Raw genomic sequence first — 26288 nt, forward strand, 5'->3', positions numbered from 1 at the left:
ATTATCAAGTAATGCCCGAGAGATTGAACAGATATATTACTGTTGATTGGGTGTAAAGTAAATACGGTTTCACTATGTGAAATGACATTGTCACTGAGGTGAAAATTTTATTTATTATAAGTACTCTATAAAATATATCAGTTATAATTTGTATTATTTTTCATTGCTATCTCCATATATACATAATTCTATAAAAGGTACTTGAGGACACAAGTTAACATGTCACAACATCACATTTGGTGAAATACTGCTAGTTTTCAACATCAATATTGATAACCATTTCACATAGTTGCAATATGACATATGTTTACATTTTTTCCAACCAGAATGCAATGATGGAAAAAACAGAATATTTCAGTGTATTACAATAGACCAATTTCCTTCACTGAGACCCCATGTTATGCATGAAATTGGACATAACAAGCCACACATGGCACAATCCCTGTTAGTTATCAAATTTAAGATGTATAATAGTTTATTATTATAGTAATATAGTATTAAAACATGTCAGAGGTATGGATCCAGAAGTTGATGCTTGATTATGATTTTTTTTAAGATTAAAATGATTGACATTCAGTCATCTTGTATCTGACCATCAAATGAGTACTTGACTATATTGAGAGATATTGCTCTGGAACAAAATGGCCGCCAGTCAGCCATCGAACAAAATTTACCGGTACTGTAAATAGCCAAGATTTGGTTTCTGGATGCCAGAAAAGCTTGTTTTCAGTACAAAAATGGTCGCCATTCGGCCTCCTTGAATTAGATCATGAAACAAATTGATGTGCGTATAATATTGCATATGATGTATGTGTGAAGTTTAAATATAATCAGTCCAGGCATGTCTAGGCATGTCTAAGATATTGGACGGACGCACAGAGGTCAATACATAAGTCCAAATTACTTGATTTCTGTAGCAGATTCGTGCCTTTATGCAGTATGCAAGATCTCCCAGTGAAAGAAAAATTGCCTATTGATGGAATATTCCAGTGTATTACAATTGATGGAAACTGTTAACTCTTACTAAACCATTGATTGGTTTTCAAATATGTAATGGTATTATATACAAATATAGTATTTCTGTTTCCAACAAAATGACCACTCGATAAAATCACAATCCTATTATACCAAGTTCCTGCACACCTAATGTTCTCCAAGCTTGACTTTATTAATCCATTGTCTTGCTATGATCATTCTTTGAATCTGAGTAGTTCCTCCATAAATCTGTAACAAATACAGGTAAAGATAATTTTCTCACCACAATACTACGACAAAAAAATTCATTTAATCAGCATTTTTGAAACCTACCCTTCCATGTTTTGAACAAAAAAGGTATTCCTTATAACACAACCCACTGACAACATCACAGCACTTTTTTATCATACTTCAATTCATACTTAATTGTCATCATTTATAACATAACAAACTGAAATATTGTTTATCTTTCAAAATGGTTGCCGTACAAAATTCGATAATATATATGCCACCAGGTTTTATCAATATTCCAAATTTGAGAAGTAACTTTGGAACTCTGAGAAACAAAACACTTTAGGCCATATTGGAACAATTATGGCTGCCAGTCAGCCATTTTTATTCTGATAGAAAAACAAGATCAGAAATGTATGTATGCTATCCTACATTAAGTTCGGAAAAAATGTTTAAATATACCCAATGTCCCCATTTCATCCAGAAAATAATAATGACAATATTTGGTGATTTTTTGTGTACCTGAAATGCCTTGGCATCCCGCATCAGTTTCTCCACTGAATATTCACTATTATACCCATATCCACCAAATATTTGTACGGCATCAGTAGCACATTTATTAGCAACATCTGCAGCCCATGCTTTGGCAATGGAAGCCGAGTATGTGTTTTTATGACCTTGATCATATTCCCAACAGCATTTATAGATGGCCAATCTCGAAGTCTCGATTCCTATTGCCATTTCAGCTAACATGAAAGCTACAGCTTGATGCTATAAAAAGATAATATTATTGTAGTATAATGTGTTGATAAATGAAATAATAAGCTTTCTATGCTGGTACATGTTGGCCATGGATTGACCTGAAAAATGCTGAAACTAATCTAACATTGCATGATTTGTTGTGTTATTAACTGGTCATCACATACAATTGTATTCCAATGATATACCTGTGCAATTACTTTGCCCATAGTTTTTCTTTCCAGTGCATATTTAGTGGCTTCATCAAAGGCTCTCTGAGCAAGCCCAACATGACCTGCAGCAATCTACACAAAGATAATCATAATGTAAGTCTCTATGTTTTTCAGACAGTGACATCATACAACATGTATTCCACCACAGATTCCCCACCACAATTCTTCACTATAAGACAGCTTTTTTTACCTTTATTTTAGACCAATCCATAATACAGCAGGGATGGGCGATGCTATGCTACTCAAACCTAGCTAGTCTAAAACTGCACATATAATATATTACACCAGAGGTACATTACTTGGGGTTTGCAACTACGGTGACATAATACCAAGATCCCGTTTCAATCTCGCTCTCGCATAGACGTTCCAAGGTAACTAGGATACTGGGATGTCCAGGTGGATCAAAATAGCTGCTCACGATATGACGGATTACGATAACTATATTTTCTGTACATTTTCGATGTATTACATTTTTTCACTATTACAAACCGCCTATGTCATGTCAGAAGGTCGTAGCACCAGTCTCGCTATCTACAAGATGAGACTTGAATGGGATCCTGACATGTCACCATACAGTACTATGCGCGTTGCAAACCCCAAGTAATGTACCTCTGATTATACTTATTTCTCATACCCTATTTACTCTTAGAAACACATCTTCAATAGAACTGCATATAAACCAAAAATTGCATTGTTGTTTAATGAATCATTAAAATACAACTTATTTTGTCTTAGAAACATGTCTGTAATTTTCTTATAAGTGCATGTGTTACAAAAAGTGGTATGTACAACTGGTCATACTCATCTGTCTTGTAAAGTCTGTATAAAATATTATATTTTTTTAAAGATTTTTTGCAAATGTTGTTATGGGGGGGGGCAAGGGGGGATAGCTGATACAGGTTACAGGAAATAAAATATGCATTTAACGTTTTTACTGGAAATAAATGCAAAGTTCCATTTACAGTAAAAAATAAGTTTAGGTTACAGGAAATAAAAAATGAATTTTTCGTTTTTACTGGAAATAAATGCAAAGTTCCATTTATAGTAATAAATAAGTTTTTACACTTTACAGATAAAGCAAATTCATAATTACATTTTAACAAAAAATAAGATACAAATTATGAACAAATAAAATAGCTGATTACATTTTAACCTTGCCCATGTCTACGAAATTACGATTTTTATTTATTTAATTTACATTATTTCGAAAATAAAAACAATTGATTACAGCTTACGAAAATGCCCCTTGCCGACCTTTGATCGTTACAGTGTAAGATATATTAAAAATTGTATATTGTGAATATACTTATGTATAGCAATCATTTGGTAAGTCAATGAATAGTGACAATGTATTCAAAGACTATTAAACCAGAATTCAGGTTGTTGTAATGGCACAATCAAGGACGATTCAATGGACCTGGGTGTGTTGCAGTACATGTAGGCAAGTGCATGTGATGTCACTCTCATTTTATACTCACTGGTGGCCTTGTTCTATCAAAGGCAGCCATGGCAATCTTAAAACCGTCTCCTTCACCTAACAAGACGTTTTCCTTTGGTACAACAACATCTTCAAAAGTAATACCACGAGTGTCACTACAGCGTTGTCCCATGTTGAGTTCCTAATAAAAGTAAAACGATTATCACATCAAATTTAAACTTATTAATCAAAATGTTCAGCAACAATCATAAATGCAATAAAAAGTGAACAACAAATAAACAAATCATTGACATGACACAGTCCTCTCGTCCAATAGCAAACAAAACTGAAATGGTTATTTTGAATCAGAACATGCTAAAATGTACAACTTATGTGGATGTTGATTTTATCCTGTTCTAGAATGAGTAAAAAGAATAAAATGATTCTCAAAACAAATGCATGTGCGTATGTGTGACATGATGTATTTGTGAAGTTTTATTTTCAGAAATGTCTATGGAACAAATGGCCACCAGTCAGCCATATGACAAAAAATAGGACACACCTGTAATCTATAAAACACAATCACCATACTATATTTGGGCAAAATCACCTTTCTGGGAGAAACAGCTTCGGACACATCAAATTGTCATGGGGTTTGCAATATTAAATTGGATCACTACAAAATGAAGATGTATATGTCATGTGCATTTCAGAGAAATTATCAGGAACACTATAAAACAAATAAAACGGCCACCAGTCAGCCATTTTTACTAGAATCTCCCAAAGAAATACCAGGCACCTAAACCTAAAATCACAAAATTAAAATGACATTGCTCTGTTCATCTCTGTAAAACAGTTCTGATTATATGTTGAAGAGTTTAGTGAATTTGAGGACCAACATGGCCACCAGTCAGCCATATTTTAATTGAAAGGAAAAATTACATGGACTTTGTGTTTGAATGAGATGATCAAAGCATTTCTTAGAAACAGCTCTGAACAGATTCATGGATGGATGTGTGTAATCTAGCTAAAATAATAGTCCCCAATTTCTGACTTTGTCAGAAAATCCGAGCTAAAAAAACAACATAACATTCATCAATTTCAAATATGTCCATGTATGGCAGTTGAACAAAATCCATCCACCCATCCAAATATGACTGAGATCCCGTTCGTAAATACATAGAAAAAATACTTGCTCTTGATGAAATTTTAGAACTAAAATGAGACTAAATATATGATTGATGGAGCCTTGCACACTGATTAATTGAAAACAAATAAAAACACTCCATTACATTGAGAAATTTTTTAAATATTTAGGTCAATTTTTTTCCAATATACCTCATTATTTTGTATCAGACAATATCAGTGATGATGTTAGTTATTAGAAACATAATATCCACATGCACATACATGTACATACCTTTCTACCAGGTGTAACACCAGGCGTATCTCTATCAACAATGAACCCAGTAAAGGCACCACTTGCTGGTCTTTTTAGATCAGGATCTGTTCTAGCTAATACAAAATACCAGTTAGCTTTTCCTCCATTTGTAATCCACATTTTTTGTCCATTTATCACGTAGTGGTCACCTTTATTTTCAGCAAAAGTACACATCCTGGCAACATCAGATCCACCACCAGGCTCTGTTGCAGCATATGCCTAAGGGAAAATATGACCACTCACAATTTTTGAAGTAAATTACTGTGCATGTATCTGTTGATTTTCAGAATCAACATTATCAAGCTAATAGTTTTTTAAAAAAATAGTTGATATTATGTTTTCTTCCAATTTGACAAATATATCCTCACAAAATGAACAAATCTGATAGGAGTTACCGGGGTATATGTACATATCAATCAAAGCAATCAGGCTGGTGGTTTTCGATAAGTTGTCAATAATATAATTTTCAGACTAAAATGATCTGCATATGTACAAGAATAGCAATCTTGGCATGCATAGAATGGGATTTTTATTGAATTCATGTGACTGTAATGGTTGCAACTATTTAAAAATTGCCACATGGACAGCATCAATATACAGATCAAAGCTGACTAGTATCAAAGAATTTCTACTTACACACATTAGCGGTTCTTCCACCATTCGTCCAAGATATTTCTTCTTCTGTTCGTGATTCCCAGCAATAATTAAAGGTGCTTGCTACAGACATCAACATGCAGTAGTTAATTTATTCGTACAGTACATTAATACTATGATTCACATGACGTGTGATCATTCACATGCAGAACTTACAAAACAAGTCATTGTTAATGACACAGTCCCCATTCAACATTTTGTGATCTGACATATCAATTTGATGCTGATGAAGCCATTGAGATTAGATTGAAACTATTAATAGGAGATGGATTTGTAAAAAATTATGATTTAGTGCTTTTACACGAGAATTGGACATTGGGCAGCATATTGAATCAAATTACAAAAATAATGTTCATGTAGATGTATATTGCTATACTATCTTTGTACAAAATTTAAACAGAAATGTTCATTGCATTCAAGCGAAAGTAGCATGGCTACCATGAAAAACAAAATGGCCGGCAGTCGGCCATATTTGTTTGAATCACGGAAAAAATATAAGGTGCGCCTATAACCCAATATGTATGATCACCATACCAACTTTGATCCAAATCGGCCTAGTCATCTCTGAGAAACAGCTGAGGACATGTAAAAATGACGATTTAGCACTTTTACATGAAATTTGGGCATCAGTCAGCCATATTGAATCAAATCACAAAAATAATGAGGGTGTAGTTGTATCTCTTGGTATACTATCTTTGTACACAATTTAAACAGAAACGTTCATTGCATTCAAGATAAAGTAGTATGGGTACCATGAAAAACAAGATGGCCGCCAGTCGGCCATATTTGTTTGAATCACACACAAAAAATGACGCGCACCTACAACCCAATATGTATGATCATCATACCAACTTTGGTCCAAATTGGCCCAGTCATCTCTGAGAAACTGCTGCGGACAGGTTTAGGTATCAGAAATAGTAAATTTTACATCCAAAATGTCCGCCAGTCGGCCATTTTTGCTCCGATCATAAAGTAACTTGACGCACATATGTAAGACATTATGTATTGTCTTCATGTAAAGTTTGAATGAAATCCGTCAATGGTGTCCGTGATATAGCTTCGGATGTACGTACAGACGAACGGAACAAACCCAAATTATACTAGTAGTCCTCGTTTTCAGACTTCGTCCAAACGGGGACTAATAAACCCTTCAAACACCATAATTAAAATCAAAGAAAGCTTAGAAGAACTCCCATGTGCTGCGAGTATTAGAGACACATTAAAAATAATTCGAAATTACTTGTACTTGAGATATTGATGGAAAAGCTGAAAACTAATTATGCAAATGAGAAAATTAATATAAACAGATTTGAGTGTACAACTAATGAGGTCTGCGCAATGTAACAAACCATCTATGTACCAAGTTTTATTGAAATGTGATTAAAACCACAAAATTATGAATTATTATGCTAATTAGGGAATTAATATCAACAGATTTTAACCACAAACTAATCAAGTTTGTACATTGTCCTAGAGCATCTTGGTACTATATAAAGTTTCATTGAAATGGAATAATTTATACTTTAGATATCAGTGTGATAGCCTAAAATTGGTTAGGTAATTGATATGTACAGATTTTAACTCACAATTTATTAGGTCTGTCTATTGTCCTATAGCATCCATGTACAACGTTTCATTTGAATGTGATGGTTAGTACTTGAGATATCAGTGTGAAAGTTGAAAATTGGTTAATTATGCAAATTAGGTGATTTAATATGCATAAATATTTACTGAAAACTAATTGGATCTCGCATAGTTCTAGATTCATTGAAATGTGATGATTAATACTCAAGATATTAGAAAAGCTGAAAATTAATTAGGCAAATTAGGTAATTAATATGTACAGATATTATCCTAAAAACTATCAGGTCTGTGCAGTGTCCTATGACATCTATGTACTAAGTTTCATTGAAATGTGATGTTTAGTACTTGAGATATCAGTGAAAAAAACGAAAATTGACTAATTATGCAAATTAGGTAATTATTATACACAGATTATTATCAAAAACTTATCACATCTGCGCATTAGTTCAGAGCATCTATGTACCAAGTTTCATTGAAATGTGATGTTTAGTACTTGAGATATCAGTGAAAAAAAACGAAATTGACTAATTATGCAAATTAGGTAATTAATATGCACGGATTTTTACCAAAAACTAATCAAATCTGCGCATTGGCCCAGAGCAACTAAGTTTCATCAAAATCCAATGAGTGGTTCTTTAGATATCAGTGGAACAGACGGACACACATACATACATACACACATACACACATATACTCATACTTACATTGCTATATGTTTCGAGGACTTCATTTGATTAACTTTTAATATAGTTAATATTAATATAAACTGAACCATACCTTTCCCAATACTAAACCTAAGCTACGCAAAACCTATTAAGAATCAAATTAACTATTAATATAAATTATGTTTTCCGAGGACTATGAAAAAGGTCCTCGAAGGTGTGTATGTCCTCGGAAGTTGGTATATATATTTGTATTTATGTCCTCGCAACATATAGCAATCCAAGTACACACACACACACATACAGACAGACACACTAACTGCAAATACTCCCATTGTGTGCTTCGCACATGGGAGTCAAAAAATCATTTGATGCAACATCTTCCACATTTTTATTTACAATTCATAATTTATTTGTTAATTTTGGACCAAATAGACATCATTTCTCATTGCACACAGAAACAGAAAAGTACAAGTGCTCAAATTATGTTAAACATTGATGTATAAACTTCAGTAGCAGCAATATGACTGGAAGCCTAATTCAAATTAACAGGTTTAATTACACAAGATCTTTAAACCATGTTTATGGAATGAATTTCAATAACTTACACCAAGATTATTGGATTCCATAGCTACTTGCATAGCACTACATCCGTAAGCCAATTCTTCAGCAATTACACTAGCATCAAGAATACTTAACTCTGGCCCACCTGAAACGAAAAAAATCACAATCACTTTCAGGTAGATAGCATATTTTGTAAATCAAGTCTTTATATTTATATGGTATCAAATAGAGTAAGTCATGACACTAATAAACTTGTCTAGAAACCAACTTAAATCCTCAAAAAATCAGACATTTTAGAACTATGGCATTAATATTACATTCCAAGAGCTTCTCATTGGTCGTGAGGAACTATATTTTGCAGAGTGTTTGACAAACATATTACAAGTATGCACAAATTATAGGAAATATTTGATAAATCAATTCGGTTCACCAATAAATTGTGCCAAATTACAACAAACCACAGTGAATCAGAACAGACGAAAACCTTGGCAAATCCATACATGTACACGTCGGAATACTATTTGGAAATTCAAACACATATGGGAAGCTGGTTGGTCACTGATGTTTGGACTGAAATTTATACATGAATTCCATATTTCATCAAATATTTTTTCATTGTAGTCACTAGACACCTCAGCTATTTATACAAGAATGATATTAAGCTCTAGTTTAATTAATTGAAAAACTATTTATAAATTTATCCTTGACAGTTTTATTTTACCGAATCCGCTCTGGATGCAGAACAAATTTGATTTTCAAACCATATAATAAATATCAAAATAAAGTATAAGAATAAAGTAAACTTCCAGATTTATCATACAAAAATCTTAAATACAAGGCTTAGTTAAGTTCTAAGGATGCAGTTAGATACAAGGAGAAACATTTTGGAACCAAATGAAATGACATTCATTATTGGCATCACTTGAACTGGGTGGTCATCTGTTTCATAGAATTGATTTACCATATCTCTGTGGAATGAGTACATTCATCAGTCCAATTTCCCATGCTTTTTTGAGAATATCAACAGGAAACTAAAATAAAATGAAAAACTATGTACAAATAAGCTTTCATGAGTGAGATATAGCAGGGTCCATAGCACCAAGAGCCAAATGGCTTTTCCAGATCTTTTCCCAAAGTTTCTTGCATTTTTCCAAGACATCATCACCAAAGCTCATCAAAGTTCTGAGGATATGGTAGTTCCGCGGAGAAAACAAATTTTTCTAAAATGAATTAATAACTATGAAGAAATTTAACTTTTCAAAGATTTTTTATTTTTCCTGTAATTTAAAGACAACTCAAAGACTTTCCAGACCTCAAAAAATCCAAAGACTTTCAAAGTATTTTCCCAATGCTATGGACCCTGTATAGGTCACATGAATGCTCACATGTCATAAATAATCAAAGAAACTTTGGAAGCAATTTAGGCGAAGGTTCTCTGAACCCGCCTATTCACATAGTTCATACCCACCATAAACTCGGGTCAGTCAAAATGACTATTTTGAATTGTAGGCATTAATCAGCAATTCTGCCGGTGACAGAGAGATAGAATCTAGGTCAGGGGAAGCCCCAAGACCCCAAGATTCTCTTTCCCTTACGTCCCAAACCACGTGACCGAGCCCATAAAAAGTCTTTTCCGAGTCCGAGATGAAACACTCTACAAAAATCACTCAACACCCTAGTTAAGACTCAAAAAAGGGTGGTGTCTTACCTTGCCTGTGCTGTCCCCGGAGCAAGAAGCCAAAATGCTGCTACGGTGACAGGGTTCGGTGTGCCCGAGAAAGATAGACCCCAACCCAATTCTGGGGGGTAGTAAGCTTTCGAAGTAAAGACCGAAACAGTTCTGCATGAGGGCATAGGCCACAAAGCAGGACCTGGGAGCTTCCAGGGGAATGCTTATGGTAGAGAAATCTGTTTGCGGTCGTTCGGGCTGGGTCAGCAAACCAAGACTGACCCGCTACGACGGGACCCAACTTAGAGAGACCCTTTTCAATGGATTCGGTGTCTCTTAGGTGGATACGTTCTGCGTTCTCCAGAAGCCTGCCCTCCATGTGTGCTCGAGGGGGGGGCGCCTGACGCTAGCACTAGTGAGTTAGCAATCGCACAGACCTCATGCGCTCGTACTTGGTGTCTCTGCAAGCTCTGTGTTGAGGAAGTTAAAGTATTATAGACCTCTAATACAGTCGCAGTAAACCACCTGGTTATGGAAGTTGGGGAGGCCGGCCTATCCTGCCTGCCTGGGCCATAACACAAAGATATGTGCCTGGCACCCCATTCCAAATCCTTAGTACAGTTTGGTGGCAACTCCGTGCTCGAACCGGGTAGAGAAGCAATTCCTCCTGAACCTCCCGGCAGACAAAATTTGACAGCCGGGGGATGAAGATCGGGTGAGGATCGTGTCCAGGGATTTGGCTCTAGGCGAGAAACCCAATTTGTGTCTGTACAACTTGATTGTCCATAATGGTGGTACATCATCCGAGAAGGACAATGCCCCCAGCTCTGGCCGATGCCTACCTGAGGCGAGGGCCAGTAGGAAGACTATTTTCCACGTCAAAAATTTGAGTGATGCTGATCGGAGAGGCTCAAAAGGCGGTCTGCTTAGAGCAGACAACACAGCCGTCAAGTCCCAGTTGGGCGGCTCCCTTGTATGGGGTCTTGGCATCTGGAAAGCAGTAAATAGTCTCCTAATAATAGGACAATCGGCTAGTCTTGTTCCTGTACGTTTTGAGTGGTGAGGGACAAGGCCGACCTGTAGCCAACGATCGCTGCGTAGGACAAACCTGCTTCATCAAACAGGTGGACGAAGGAGCCTGCTACCTGGCCAATAGAGGGATGGTATGGATCAATCTCCCTTCCGCTACACCAATCAGCGTATGCTCGCAGCCTAGAAATGTAGACGTTGTTGGAGTCCCTGTTCACCTCGGCCAGGATGTTGGCAGCCCGCTCAGATAAGGCTTTCGTATGTGCGGGTCCACTGAGAGCCTTATGCGTGTAAGTGATACCTGCTGGGCTTGTTGGTAGTCCGCCGGCAGGTCCGGTAAGTCTGGAACACTGTTGGTGTTTCGACTAGCATTTCTGACAGAAGTGGAAACTACTGTGTAGGCCTTGCTTGGCCAATTGGGTGCGACCAATGATAATATGCAGGTGTGCACCTGTCAAAGTTTTCTCCAGTGCCCGGTGAACTAGCGGGAAGGGGGGAAAGGCGTACACAACTAAGTGGGTCCACGGGGTTAGCAAAGTGCCCCTGGCCCAGGCTCCTGGAGTCAGCAGGAGTGTTACATACTTTGGAAGCTTGGTGTTCCGGGGTGCGGCAAACCCGTCTAACCTTGGACCGTCCCACCGCCGAAACAGCCTGAAGGCTACCCACTGGGGTATCAGCCACTTCGTGTTCTGGAGACGGAGCCGTCCTGAAAGGGCGTCGCCAGATTGTTCCTCACCCCTTGAAGGTGGTGTGCGGTTAGCTCCACATTGTATTTCAGGCACCAAAGGAGGATTTGCTCCGCTAGGACTGACAACGACGGGGAATGCGTCCTCCCCTCCTTCTTGAAGGAGACCACCGCAGCGTTGCCTGTGTGGAGCAGGACTCTGTGGTCTCGAACTACTGGTAGAAAGCATGGTAGTGCTAAGTACACAGCTTTCAGTTCGAGCCGGTTGATATGGTAGTCCCGAAACTAATGTGGGGGCCATATCCTTGGGCTTGTTGGTCCAATAGATGTGCTCCCCAACCCTGGGGGAGGCATCTGTTACCAGAGTCATACCTGCGACGAGCGGGTCCAAGGGGCCCCCCTGTCCGAGGTTGGCCAGTGAGGACCACCAGGGCAGGGCTTCCTTCACTTGGTCCGCGATCGAACGCCGCCTATCTAGTTCCCATAGGAGGGCTCAGCGTTATAACAAGCGTTATACCTGGCGGCTGCATACATGTAGAGCGGCCTGGGGAACGACCCTTTAAGGTCATTCCGATGATCCGCATTAGTTCTCGGAGTGACACTGAGGGAGCGCTGACTAGGCATTCGGCTAGGCTGCTTAGCCCTAAGCAACACGCTTGAAATAGCTAAGGCAAGCTTACCTCTGTGTCCAAACTCCATGCCCAGGGACACCAACTGCGCGTTGGGTCGAGGTGGGACTTGTCGATTTACTAACGAGCCCAACTGGTGAAGTAAATCCTGCATTAGCCTGACGCGTTTGGCTATTAACCCCCTGCCTGGGTTGTTAGTAACCAGTAGTCTGGGTACGGATTGAGGTGTACCGACATCTGATGAAGCAGCAGCACTACCGGTTTCATCACTCGGGTGAACACATAGGGTGCTGTGCCTAGCCCGAACGGGGGGCACCCAAAATTCGAATACTTGGCCCAGCTGGGCAATTCGAAGAAGATAGCAACTCGCCTGGTGCATCGATATGTGCAGGTAGGCCCCGCTAAAGTCTAGTGGGGCAAGCCAGTTGAAACGGTGGATGGAGAGAAGAACCCTGAATGGTGTCTCCATGTGGAACTGATCGAGGAGCACGTACTGATTCAGTCTGCCTAAATCCAGAACTGGACGCCCGCCACTTACTACGAACACATTTGGGTAGAAGCCTGGACTTAGTTCCGGCTGATGTACCCTGTGTATGGCGTCTTTTCCCAGCAAACTGCTATTTCCTGTCTGATTGAGTCCCCTGGCAGTGGCCAACAGGGGAGACACTGACGGGGGGAAATGGAGATTTCAGCGGTATCCCGTAACAGGATGTCACCACCTGCAAAGGTCCAGGGGTCAGTCTCCCGCTGTCTCCAAACCGGACTACACCGGCACAATCTGTGTACGATAAGGATATGTGGCCATGGGTTCGGCAGTTGTGAGGGGGGGTGCTCCCTTCCCCCATGAGGTGAGTTCCACAAGGCCTGAAGTAGTCACTAAGTTGTGACCTGGCCACTCGCCGAACACATGTTGTTGCACGTAGATGTGCGGTGGCCCACCAGTAAAATGTTGCCTGGTCTAGGAGGCTGGTACGTTCTGCCTCCCAGGTCTCCAGAGTCCTGGGCGCGCACAATAATGCGCTCAAGCAACTCTGCCCTCAGGGCAGGATGGGTCGTCTTCGATTGGCAAGAACGCCCATGAAATGCAGCTGTCCCCCTTGCCCGGTTTGCCAAATTCGTGGTACCGGGGTCTGGGGAAGGAGCCTTGGGATCCGGTTGGGGGCGTTTTGGTCTCATCCCACGCTATGGGGTCTGATCCCAAAACCGCACCAATTGGGTAGCGTTTGGTCCAGCGGGAAGTGTTGCCTAATGTTTTCCCCACCCAGTGGCCTTAAGTGTTACATCCTCCACGGCTGACCAATCTCCGCCCATCAACACAGTTTGCGTGCTCTGCGCCCCACTCTGCACTCGGCCCGACAGGGAGAGACGTGCCGATGGGGTTGCTTTGGATCCTGACTCCCGTGATCCCATAAGCGTTGAAGCAACCTTAGGTGGTCGCCTTAGGATCAAGGGTGGGGGTATTTACATTGTATCACTGGGATCGATGATACTCCGCATCACCCCAAAAGCGTGGCTCACCGAGTCATTACGAATGGAAGATTCTGAGGGACCGCCCGGAGTACTGGCTGTATCCGACACGAGCGAACTGCGTCTCCTTTCACTTTAAATATGTGAAAGGTAGCGTGTTTGACTGTGCGTCTCACGACAGGGTCGGTTCCCTCTGGAAGGAGTCAAACTGCGTCTGATCTACCCGGCCTGCCAAGGACGCAATTGCCCCGACAGTCCTTCGACCAAAGCCCTCAACTCGGAGGCAAACCCGGCGCCATGTGAGGAAGGGTCCACAAAGGGACCCGCAACGGGCCCCATAAGAGGAAAGCCTCCAGGGGCACAGCCTCGCTGCAGCCGGTAAAATCGGGTAAACCACCGCATGAAAAAAACAGACTGTGAGGATGCCCTCCGATCAGCGGGGGAAGACTGAGAAAAATATCAGTACCTCCATCATCGGGCCTCCTACTCGACGTCCTGGTACACGATGCACCGGTAGCCGAGTGTGAGGACTTCCCACTCATGCAAAACACGCAACTCACTTTAACCGATTTGTTTACTGGACGCGCGACATTGCTGTGACACGGTCAGTCTCAGCGATTTTGATGGCTCTGAAAGAAAATCTCAGGCCTCAGAACTCCAATGAAAAATCAAAGAAAGCTTAGAAAGAACTCCCATGTGCTGAGAGTATTGGAGACACATTAAATATAATTCGAAATTACTTAGCTGAAAACTAATTATGCAAATCAGAAAATTAATATGACCAGATTTGAGTGTAAAACTAATGAGGTCTGCGCAATGTAACAGAAAATCTATGTCTCCAAGTTTAATTGAAATGTGATTAGAACCAGAAAATTATGAATTATTATGCTTATTAGGGAATTAATATGAACAGATTTTTATCCCAAACTAATTAGGTTTGTACATTGTCCTAGAGCATCTTTGTACTAAGTTTCATTGAAATGGAATAATTAGTACCGTGAAAACTCCAAAATTTCGACCCCTCTTAAAATTCGTACGCCTATTTATTTGCCGGGTTTTCTGTGTTTTATTTACTTACAAATTTTCGACTCCACTAAAAATTGCCGACTCATTCTTATTCGAAAATTGCGACCAGTTTTAGTTTTCCCCCAAACGAAAAAAAAAACGATGTGAGCGTTCAAACGGGACCTTCCTCGAAGGCATGAATCCGGGTTCCTGATTGACTGAGAGATTTTTATTTTATTGGTAACGAAAATATATTCTAAATAAACGAAGTTTCAAATAAAAACGAACACAAAAATCTCGGCATGCTGCGTTTCTGAATTGTTGATTATTACTGTACTCAGTAGTGATTATAATAATGTACACAAAATAAATTTGTTGAATGGTTATGAAATACAAATAAAAGTCAACTTAGTTTCATCGTAAGCGAATGATTCCGGTCTCGTATAAACGTTTGATGCTGTAGAATATCCGCCATGTTCTCTTAGGTCAAATAGGTCAAATCGCTAATTAACCAATCAAAAAGCTGGATGATGCCAACGTATTACCATAGCTTATTTAAATATGTTAATGTTATTGAACGCAATGCGGAAGAGATTGATGTTGTAGTACGATATTTTGGCTTGGATTTTGATGCGAAAACGGCATGATTTTTTTTAAATAAAAAAATTAGTTGTTTTTAAAAAATAAACTGGTCATCTGAAGAATAATTTAACATTGTTCACAGTGATAACAGCTCATTCTCGAAAGGAAGCTTACCCGCTCACGCTAGTCACGATAAAAATCATACACGTGTACTCTTGAATAGACAAATGTCAATGACTACGGTAAAACTTAGACTCTATTTTAGCCGGCAGGATTGATTGAAATGTCCGAAAAATGACGCCAAAATACACCTTAAAAGTCCCATTTTATTTTCTTAAATCCCATTTTATTTTTTAATCCAAGGGCGAATTTACGGCAGAATTTGGTCCCTCAAATAAGGGACACGTGTGCTTTGATTCTAACCGGATACATTGCACTGGGTCGGGGAGATAGTTTGCTAAACTTCCATGCATCTTTTGTCTAATGGGTACCTGTACTTCGAACATTCGCAAGTTTTTCTAGGTAGTGCGAGACAGCTTTGTCTTTTGACCTATTAGTTTTGTGCTGACCTCTTCTCCGCGTCTTGATGTTTTGTTTTGCTTGTCATACATACTCACTGATTGATGACTTTGTTTAGATTTTGAGTTACAACTCGGCCACGACCTTTGCTTTTACCGTGAAACATGAGGAAGTTTACGTCAATTGACGGACATTGCATTTTTTAAAAACTAATGAAGCACACTGTCTATCATCCCCATTTTTTCATTTGCTGATTTCTATTCTGAAAAATTCGACCGTCCGAAAATGCACCTTAATTTTGACTCTAAAAACACGTCACATATCTAACACCAATTATTTAAAACCGGTCGAAATTTTGGAGTTTTTACGGTACTTTAGATATCAGTGTGAAAGCTTAAAATTGGTTAATTATGCAAATTAGGTAATTAATATGTACAGATTTTAACCCACAATTATTCAGGTCTGTCTATTGTCCTACAGCATCCATGTACATTCATTGATATGTGATGTATAGTACCTTAGATATCAGTGTGAAAGTTGGTTAATTATGCAAATTAGGTGATTAATATGCACAAATATTTACCGGAAACTAATTGGGTCTGCATAATTCTAGATTCATTGAAATGTGATGATTAGTACTTTAGATATCAGTAGAAAAGCTGAAAATTAATTATGCAAATTAGGTAATTAATATGCACAATTATTTACCCTAAAACTAATCAGGTCTCTGCATAGTCCTAAAGGATCTATGTACCAAGTTTCATTGAAATGCGATGATTAGTACTTGAGATACCCGTGGAAAAGCTGAAAATTAACTAATTATGCAAATTAGGTGATTAATATGCACAAATATTTATCAAAAACAATCAATCTCTGCATAGTCCTTGAGTATGTAAGTACCAAGTTTCATTGAAATGTAATGCTAACTACTTATATCAAATGCTGAAAATTAATTAATTATGCAAATTAGGTAATTAATATGTACTGATATTACCATAAAAACTATCAGGTCTGTGCAGTGTCGTATGACATCTATGTACCAAGTTTCATTGAAATGTGATGATTAGTACTTGAGATATCAGTGGAAAAACTGAAAATTGACTAATCATTATGCAAATTAAGTAATTAGTATCCACGGATTATTACCAAAAACTCATCAAAACCTAGCATTAGTTCAGAGCATCTATGTACCAAGTTTCATCAAAATCCAATGAGTGGTTGTTTAGATATCAGTGGAACAGTCATGGAACCACTAAAAAATAGCTAATTATCATGCAAATTAGGTAATTAATATGCACGGATTTTTACCAAAAATTAATCAAATCTGCGCATATGTTCAGAGCATCTATGTACCAAGTTTCATCAAAATCCAATGAGTGGTTCTTTAGATATCAGTGGAACAGTCATAGAACAGCTAAAAATTAGCTAATTATCTTGCAAATTAGGTAATTAACGAGCATGGATTTTTACCAAAACCTAATCAAATCTGCGCATTGGCCCAGAGCATCTATGCACCAAGTTTCATCAAAAACCGATGTATGGTTCTTGAGATAGCAGTGGAACAGTCGGACACACATACACACATACACACATACACACATACACACATACACACATACACACATACAGACACACTAACTGCAAAGACTCCCATTTTGTGCTTCGCACATGGGAGTCAAACACACCTTTACGCAAAAACCCCAAACCACGCACGCAGCTACGACAAAGTATCTCAGATGCGGGTTCTATGCTGGTAAATTCTGAATATAACCACAGTCGACTCGAAACACAAGGAGACCAAAAGGAAAACGGCAGCAAGCCCTGGTGCTGTCATTACATCTATATATTGCTAAATACATTGTAAATAAAAGACAACATGCATGAGGGAAAAACGAAATACAGTTGTAAAAGGTGCCGCAACAAGACCAACAAGTGGTTACATAGTGGCGCCGGGTTTTAATTACTTTGTTGTGAAAAATACTACACACAAAGGGGAAAACGACACAAGGGTAAAAATGACAAGGAAAATTTATCCTACCAGCTACAATGTCAGATGCCGTGCAGAGGCAAAAACCCAAGCTAGAAACCCGGACAGGAAAAAAGGCAGTTGATCCAGCAGAGTCGCTAAAACTTCATCCCCGGCGAAGAGTGATTGTACAGCCGTCTATGGCGCTGCCATATGGGCTTGGTCACGTGGTTTGTGACGTAAGGGAAAGAGAATCGTGGGGTCATGGGGCTTCCCCTGACCTAGATTCTATCTCTCCGTCACCGGCAGAATCGCTGATTAATGCCTGCAGTTCAAAATAATCATTTTGACTGACCCGAGTCTATGTTGGGTAATTGAACGTACTGAATTAACTCCTGTGTGCTAAGATTATTTGAAAAGTAGAAAGAAGAATACAATATGTGCTATTTTAGCAGCACATCACTGAATCATTGAAATATGTCTTTTTCTGATCATACATTCATCTGTCATTTACATTTAAGCACATGAACTTCTAATATAAAGCAAATTTAGTATTAAGAAACAAAACTGCAAGCAGTAGTCCGGGTGGTTAAGCTATAAATGATGCCAAACATAGTAATGCTTGCATACCAACCCAATCTTAGTACTGCTTGCATACCAAACCAATCCTAGTGGTGCTTGCATACCAACCCAATCTTAGTAGTGCTTGCATACCAACCCAATCCTAGTAGTGCTCGCAAACCAAACCAATCCTAGTGGTGCTTGCATACCAACCCAATCCTAGTGGTGCTTGCAAACCAACCCAATCCTAGTGGTGCTTGCATACCAACCAAATACTAGTGGTGCTTGCATACCAACCCAATCCTAGTGGTGCTTGCATACCAACCCAATCCTAGTGGTGCTTGCATACCAAACAAATCCTAGTGGTGCTTGCATATCAACCCAATCCTAGTGGTGCTAGCATACCAAACCAATCCTAGTGGTGCTTGCATACCAAACTAATCCTAGTGGTGCTTGCATACCAAACCAATCTTTGTGGTGCTTGCAAACTAAACCAATCCTAGTGGTACTTACATACCAAACCAATCCTAGTGGTGCTTGCATACCAACCCAATCCTAGTGGTGCTTGCATACCAACCAAATCCTAGTGGTGCTTGCATACCAACCCAATCCTAGTGGTGCTTGCATACCAACCCAATCCTAGTGGTGCTTGCATACCAAGCTAATCCGAGTGGTGCTTGCATACCAACCCAATCCTAGTGGTGCTTGCATACCAAACCAATCTTTGTGGTGCTTGCAAACTAAATCAATTCTAGTGGAACTTACATACCAAACCAATCCTAGTGGTGCTTGCAAACCATTCCAATCCTAGTGGTGCTTGCATACCAACCAAATCCTAGTGGTGCTTGCATACCAACCCAATCCTAGTGGTGCTTGCATACCAACCCAATCCTAGTGGTGCTTGCATACCAAACAAATCCTAGTGGTGCTTGCATATCAACCCAATCCTAGTGGTGCTTGCATACCAAGCTAATCCTAGTGGTGCTTGCATACCAAACCAATACTAGTGGTGCTTGCAAACTAAACCAATCCTAGTGGTACTTACATACGAAACCAATCCTAGTGGTGCTTGCCTACCAATCCAATCCTAGTGGTGCTTGCATACCAAACCAATCCTTGTGGTGCTTGCATACCAACCCAATCCTAGTGGTACTTGCATACCAAACCAATCCTAGTGGTGCTTGTATACCAAACCAATCCTAGTGGTGCTTGCATACCAACCCAATCCTAGTGGTGCTTGCATACCAAACTAATCCTAGTGGTGCTTGCATACCAAACCAATCCTAGTGGTGCTTGCATACCAAACCAATCCTAGTGGTGCTTGCATACCAACCCAATCCTAGTGGTGCTTGCATACCAAACCAATCCTAGTGGTGCTTGCATACCAAACCAATCCTAGTGGTGCTTGCATACCAAACCAATCCTAGTGGTGCTTGCATATCAAACAAATCAGAGTGGTGCTTGCATACCAAACTAATCCTAGTGGTGCTTGCATACCAACCCAATCCTAGTGGTGCTTGCATATCAACCCAATCCTAGTGGTGCTTGCATACCAACCCAATCCTAGTGGTGCTTGCATACCAAACAAATCCTAGTGGTGCTTGCATATCAACCCAATCCTAGTGGTGCTTGCATACCAAGCTAATCCTAGTGGTGCTTGCATACCAAACCAATCTTTGTGGTGCTTGAAAACTAAACCAATCTAGTGGTACTTACATACCAAACCAATCCTAGTGGTGCTTGCATACCAACCCAATCATGGTGGTGCTTGCATACCAAACAAGTCCTAGTGGTGCTTGCATATCAACCCAATCCTAGTGGTACTTGCATACCAAACCAATCCTAGTGGTGCTTGCATACCAAACCAATCCTAGTGGCACTTTCATACCAACCCAATCCTAGTAGCGCTTGCATACCAAACCAATCCTAGTGGTGCTTGCATACCAACCCAATCCTAGTGGTGCTTGCATACCAACCCAATCCTAGTGGTGCTTGCATACCAAACTAATCCTAGTGGTGCTTGCATACCAAACTAATCCTAGTGGTGCGTGCATACTAAACCAATCCTAGTGGTGCTTGCATACCAAACCAATCCTAGTGGTGCTTGCATACCAAACCAATCCGAGTGGTGCTTGCATACCAAACCAATCCTAGTGGTGCTTGCATACCAAACCAATCCTAGTGGTGCTTGCATACCAAACCAATCCTAGTGGTGCTTGCATACCAAACCAATCCTAGTGGTGCTTGCATACCAAACTAATCCTAGTGGTGCTTGCATACCAAACCAATCCTAGTGGTACTTGCATATCAAACTAATCCTAGTGGTGCTTGCATACCAAACTAATCCTAGTGGTGCTTGCATACCAACCCAATCCTAGTGGTGCTTGCATACCAAACTAATCCTAGTGGTGCTTGCATACCAAACTAATCCTATTGGTGCTTGCATACCAACCCAATCCTAGTGGTGCTTGCATACCAACCCAATCCTAGTGGTGCTTGCATACCAAACAAATCCTAGTGGTGCTTGCATATCAACCCAATCCTAGTGGTGCTAGCATACCAAACCAATCCTTGTGGTGCTTGCATACCAAACTAATCCTAGTGGTGCTTGCATACCAAACCAATCTTTGTGGTGCTTGCAAACTAAACCAATCCTAGTGGTACTTACATACCAAACCAATCCTAGTGGTGCTTGCATACCAACCCAATCCTAGTGGTGCTTGCATACCAACCAAATCCTAGTGGTGCTTGCATACCAACCCAATCCTAGTGGTGCTTGCATACCAACCCAATCCTAGTGGTGCTTGCATACCAAGCTAATCCGAGTGGTGCTTGCATACCAACCCAATCCTAGTGGTGCTTGCATACCAAACCAATCTTTGTGGTGCTTGCAAACTAAACCAATTCTAGTGGAACTTACATACCAAACCAATCCTAGTGGTGCTTGCAAACCATTCCAATCCTAGTGGTGCTTGCATACCAACCAAATCCTAGTGGTGCTTGCATACCAACCCAATCCTAGTGGTGCTTGCATACCAACCCAATCCTAGTGGTGCTTGCATACCAAACAAATCCTAGTGGTGCTTGCATATCAACCCAATCCTAGTGGTGCTTGCATACCAAGCTAATCCTAGTGGTGCTTGCATACCAAACCAATACTAGTGGTGCTTGCAAACTAAACCAATCCTAGTGGTACTTACATACCAAACCAATCCTAGTGGTGCTTGCCTACCAATCCAATCCTAGTGGTGCTTGCATACCAAACCAATCCTTGTGGTGCTTGCATACCAAACTAATCCTAGTGGTGCTTGCATACCAAACCAATCCTAGTGGTGCTTGCATACCAAACTAATCCTAGTGGTGCTTGCATACCAAACCAATCCTTGTGGTGCTTGCATACCAAGCTAATCCTAGTGGTACTTGCATACCAAACTAATCCTAGTGGTGCTTGCATACCAAACTAATCCTAGTGGTGCTTGCATACCAAACTAATCCTAGTGGTGCTTGCATACCAACCCAATCCTAGTGGTGCTTGCATACCAAACCAATCCTTGTGGTGCTTGCATACCAACCCAATCCTAGTGGTGCTTGCATACCAACCCAATCCTAGTGGTGCTTGCATAACAAACCAATCCTAGTGGTGCTTGCATACCAACCCAATCCTAGTGGTGCTTGCATACCAAACCAATCCTAGTGGTGCTTGCATACCAAACTAATCCTAGTGGTGCTTGCATACCAAACCAATCCTAGTGGTGCTTGCATACCAACCCAATCCTAGTGGTGCTTGCATACCAACCCAATCCTAGTGGTGCTTGCATACCAACCCAATCCTAGAGGTGCTTGCATACCAAGCCAATCCTAGTGGTGCTTGCATACCAACCTAATCCTAGTGGTGCTTGCTAACCAAACCAATCCTAGTGGTGCTTGCATACCAACCCAATCCTAGTGGTTCTTGCATACCCAACCAATCCTAGTGGTGCTTGCATACCAAACCAATCCTAGTGGTGCTTGCATACCAAACCAATCCTAGTGGTGCTTGCATACCAACCCAATCCTAGTGGTGCTTGCATACCAACCCAATCCTAGTGGTGCTTGCATACCAAACCAATCCTAGTGGTGCTTGCATACCAACCCAATCCTAGTGGTGCTTGCATACCAAACCAATCCTAGTGGTGCTTGCATACCAAGCTAATCCTAGTGGTGCTTGCATACCAAACCAATCCTAGTGGTGCTTGCATACCAACCCAATCCTAGTGGTACTTGCATACCAACCCAATCCTAGTGGTGCTTGCATACAAAACCAATCCTAGTGGTGCTTGCATACCAAACTAATCCTAGTGGTGCTTGCATACCAAACCAATCCTCGTGGTGCTTGCATACCAAACCAATCCTAGTGGTGCTTGCATACTAAACCAATCCTAGTGGTGCTTGCATACCAACCCAATCCTAGTGGTGCTTGCATACCAACCCAATCCTAGTGGTGCTTGCATACCAAACCAATCCTAGTGGTGCTTGCATACCAAACCAATCCTAGTGATTGTCGCATACGACTTGTTTACCTCTTCCGTGTGACTGTGAGAATGTTCTAGAACCGTACTGTGTCTGGGTGTCATTTTTAGAAGCTGGTTGAATAGGTAATAGGACACTGTAGAAGGCAATAGAAGGTAATGGAACATTCTAGAAATTTGTAGTAAATTCCAGACTCATTATGTATGCTGATGTAATGGTCTATTTGTAGACAGTGTGGGTATATATAGGGGAGTTGTTCAGCACTGAGATCAGATCGGAGATCTCGTTGAATTGTGTTGCAGTTTAAGTATCTAGTTATTGGAGTAGTGGAGTTTTACCGCGTTATTGTACTTGATGTTTGCAGAGTATAATAATACCAGTACCAGTTGAAACCTCATCTGTTGGCTCCGTGTTCGTATTTTATCATCGCCGCCAGGGAAGTCTTTTTGTTACTGTTGCCATTTTGGTATTTGAACCATCACACCTGTACTATACCAATTACGGTAATATTACGTTGCGTGTGACAGTGGTGCTTGCATATGTGATATTTATTACATAAGTTCCAGTCATCCTGCAGTACTCCGCTACTTGTTGCGACAAGAATGCTGTGATTTGTTTACTTGCACTGAACATAAAAGTAGCACATTGGATCAACTGCTTTACATCCTCTCTATCTTGATACCATAGTCCCAACCCTGATTGCAGTGGCAATTCAGCAATGTGTACTATTTTTTTTTACTGTAGAGTGTGCGCAGCCGACCATGGGAGTCAATCCTGCAATCTCCCAGATGCTGGGTAGACATTAATCATTAAGCCACATCAAGTGACATGCCAGAGTCAAAACTGATTAATAATTCCAGGCCTGGGTTATAGTATGTGTACTGCAAACCAATTCAGTCAATTCAGAAGGTACCTCAAATCAGAGGCAGCAGCATTCCCTTGACTGGTTGAAATATTGATAGTGGTACATGCAAATTAACTACTGTATGTAATTGAAATCATAGAAAGGCTGAGTACCCTGGTCTGGTTGATACATAGCTAGTTGGTTTATGTTTGCATGTCCAGCAACAGTCGATTTGGGGCGTTTGAAATTATAAAACACTCTTAAAATTACCTCGCCTGTTCTATCATACTCAGCAGCTTTGGGTATCATTTCTTCTCTCGCAAATTTGCGAGCTAATTGCTGATATTCCTTCTGATCATCTGTCAACTCTGAAATAAATTTCATAAACCCTTACATTGTATTTGTAGAGCTCTGTAACATCTGGACAATAAAACAAATATGCAAAACTAAAAAATACATGTACTGCTGCTCTTGGCAACTTTCATTATTCAACATTTACCATTAATCAAATTCAATTATTTAATAACTCGAGAGCTTCACATTGACTACACCTATAAAGCATATGCAAGACTTCAAGTGACATAGCAACTGTGACCTCCCACTTATTCAAAATGAAGGGCTTGCTAATTAGATACTGTTGAACTAGCTCAGTTTTAAACCTACCAGTAATTTTCATGTATGAAAATTAATATTTATAAAACATTTATAATGTCTCCATCTTTATACCTTTCACTGTAAGAAATGTACTTTCTAAATGGATGCATTAAAAGAAGTATATTCTATATTTGTAAACTGTGTTTCAATGAACATTAAATTAAATACAGTAGTTTGTACTTTATTGGGTTGATTTCAAGTCTTTTTTGGGGTGCAGTTACTGTGGCCAAATTCGTGAGTGGAGATCTGCTACCATTGGCAATTAAGTCTCATTGCCTTTGCAGCGAGTTCAAATCTTGTCTCGCTTGTATATATGTTCGTAATAAGCTGGTAATCTATATTGGACAAACTACCCATGACATGTATCCATGTAACTTACCAAATGATATACCAGCAATTGAATGTGAAACAGCTTCAGTTCCTGGAATTGTAGTTAAGGCTCCTACATTATTATTCCTTAACAAACACTATAAATATATAATAGATACAAGTCTTTCACTATATAAATGTAAAATGTTTTATTCAGTATTAATAATGTATCTGTTATAATTATTTGTGCAGAACAAATGTACTATTTTGACACCCGTCAAATTTTTAAGCGAGGAAGTGTCAGATTGCCATAGCTTGTCATTGTTTACAAACAAGCGTCTACCCATGAGCCTCTGCGTTTTAGCATGTGTTGTTATCGTCGCTTGGGACTCAATTCCCGCGCGTGCGCAGGTGACGACCCTCCCGCTTTAATCAAAGGGTCAAATGCCACCTTTGACTCCGTTCATCTTCGCGGTTTCGAGTAGTTGTCTGGATATTGGAGGCCATTTTGACGTGTCATGGAAGTTACGTAACACAAATATATAATGAACGTCGCATGAAGTCACTTGAAAGCGCACTGTACTCCTCGACTATATAACTTTTGGCCGAGGCCGGGTGAGGGTGGGCAGACCCGATTCAACAACAAAGTATATTATTTTATCCATATACGTTAGATGTAAAACTGTCAACTACTCATAACTTGTTAGGTGATTGATACCATATATGTTAGAAAAATACCTTTGCTGCAGTATATCCGAAAGCCAAAACACGTCCAGCCATCTTTCTTTGAAAACGTTGGAAAAGATTTGTCATTGACGTAGAGGGCGGTACAAACCGGCGTCGGTCTGCTCGACGTGGAACTCATAGTTGTTTACATGATGTTGTAAACACGTCGAACGCGCGACGACTACCGCCCTTTAAATTGTCAACGAAAGTTATTATATGCCTCTACCGGTATCAAGGGGTTACTGTGAACAAATAACAACCCAATCAGCAGTATTGCGAACAAAATAGAAATACTGGTAGTTCAATTGTAACAATTTTGTATAATGGTCGTATATCAATATTGCAAAACAGTGAGCTATTTGCAAAACTGCTAATTGGGTTGCTTTTTTACAGTACATAGCCAAACTAAAGAAACTAATCCGTTAACCGGTGTTTCTGTTTGTACATTTTTCAGCAGCATTCCATATGGGGTTTTTTCTTTGCTTTTTTTTTTTTTTTTTTTTTTTTTTTTTTTTTTTTTTTTTGTAGATGTTGACTTATTAAGGACAACACACAATTACACAACTCCGATGTCAAGTCCCCTGGTATTGCACTGATGTCGTGGAGACAGACAGTCAGTGGTGACAAAGAATTCT

At 39.9% G+C, this 26288-nt stretch overlaps 1 protein-coding gene across 1 annotated transcript; it reads right to left on the bottom strand.

Annotated features, from left to right (window-relative positions):
- Positions 1 to 82: 82 nt before the first annotated feature.
- LOC100372993 (medium-chain specific acyl-CoA dehydrogenase, mitochondrial-like) lies at positions 83 to 25725 on the bottom strand. The gene is made up of 11 exons (XM_002739464.3): positions 25666 to 25725; positions 24998 to 25085; positions 24235 to 24332; positions 9461 to 9530; positions 8544 to 8644; positions 5672 to 5752; positions 5015 to 5254; positions 3656 to 3796; positions 2154 to 2249; positions 1729 to 1977; positions 83 to 1224 (listed from the first exon to the last, which is right to left on the bottom strand). The coding sequence occupies exons 1-11, from the start codon at positions 25705 to 25707 to the stop codon at positions 1144 to 1146; spliced, it is 1287 nt and encodes a 428-aa protein (XP_002739510.1). The 5' UTR covers positions 25708 to 25725; the 3' UTR covers positions 83 to 1143.
- Positions 25726 to 26288: the final 563 nt, after the last annotated feature.

This window comes from Saccoglossus kowalevskii, chromosome 3, assembly GCF_978046115.1.
Source record: "Saccoglossus kowalevskii chromosome 3, keSacKowa6.1, whole genome shotgun sequence".
In the NCBI taxonomy this organism is placed as follows: Eukaryota; Metazoa; Hemichordata; class Enteropneusta; family Harrimaniidae; genus Saccoglossus; species Saccoglossus kowalevskii.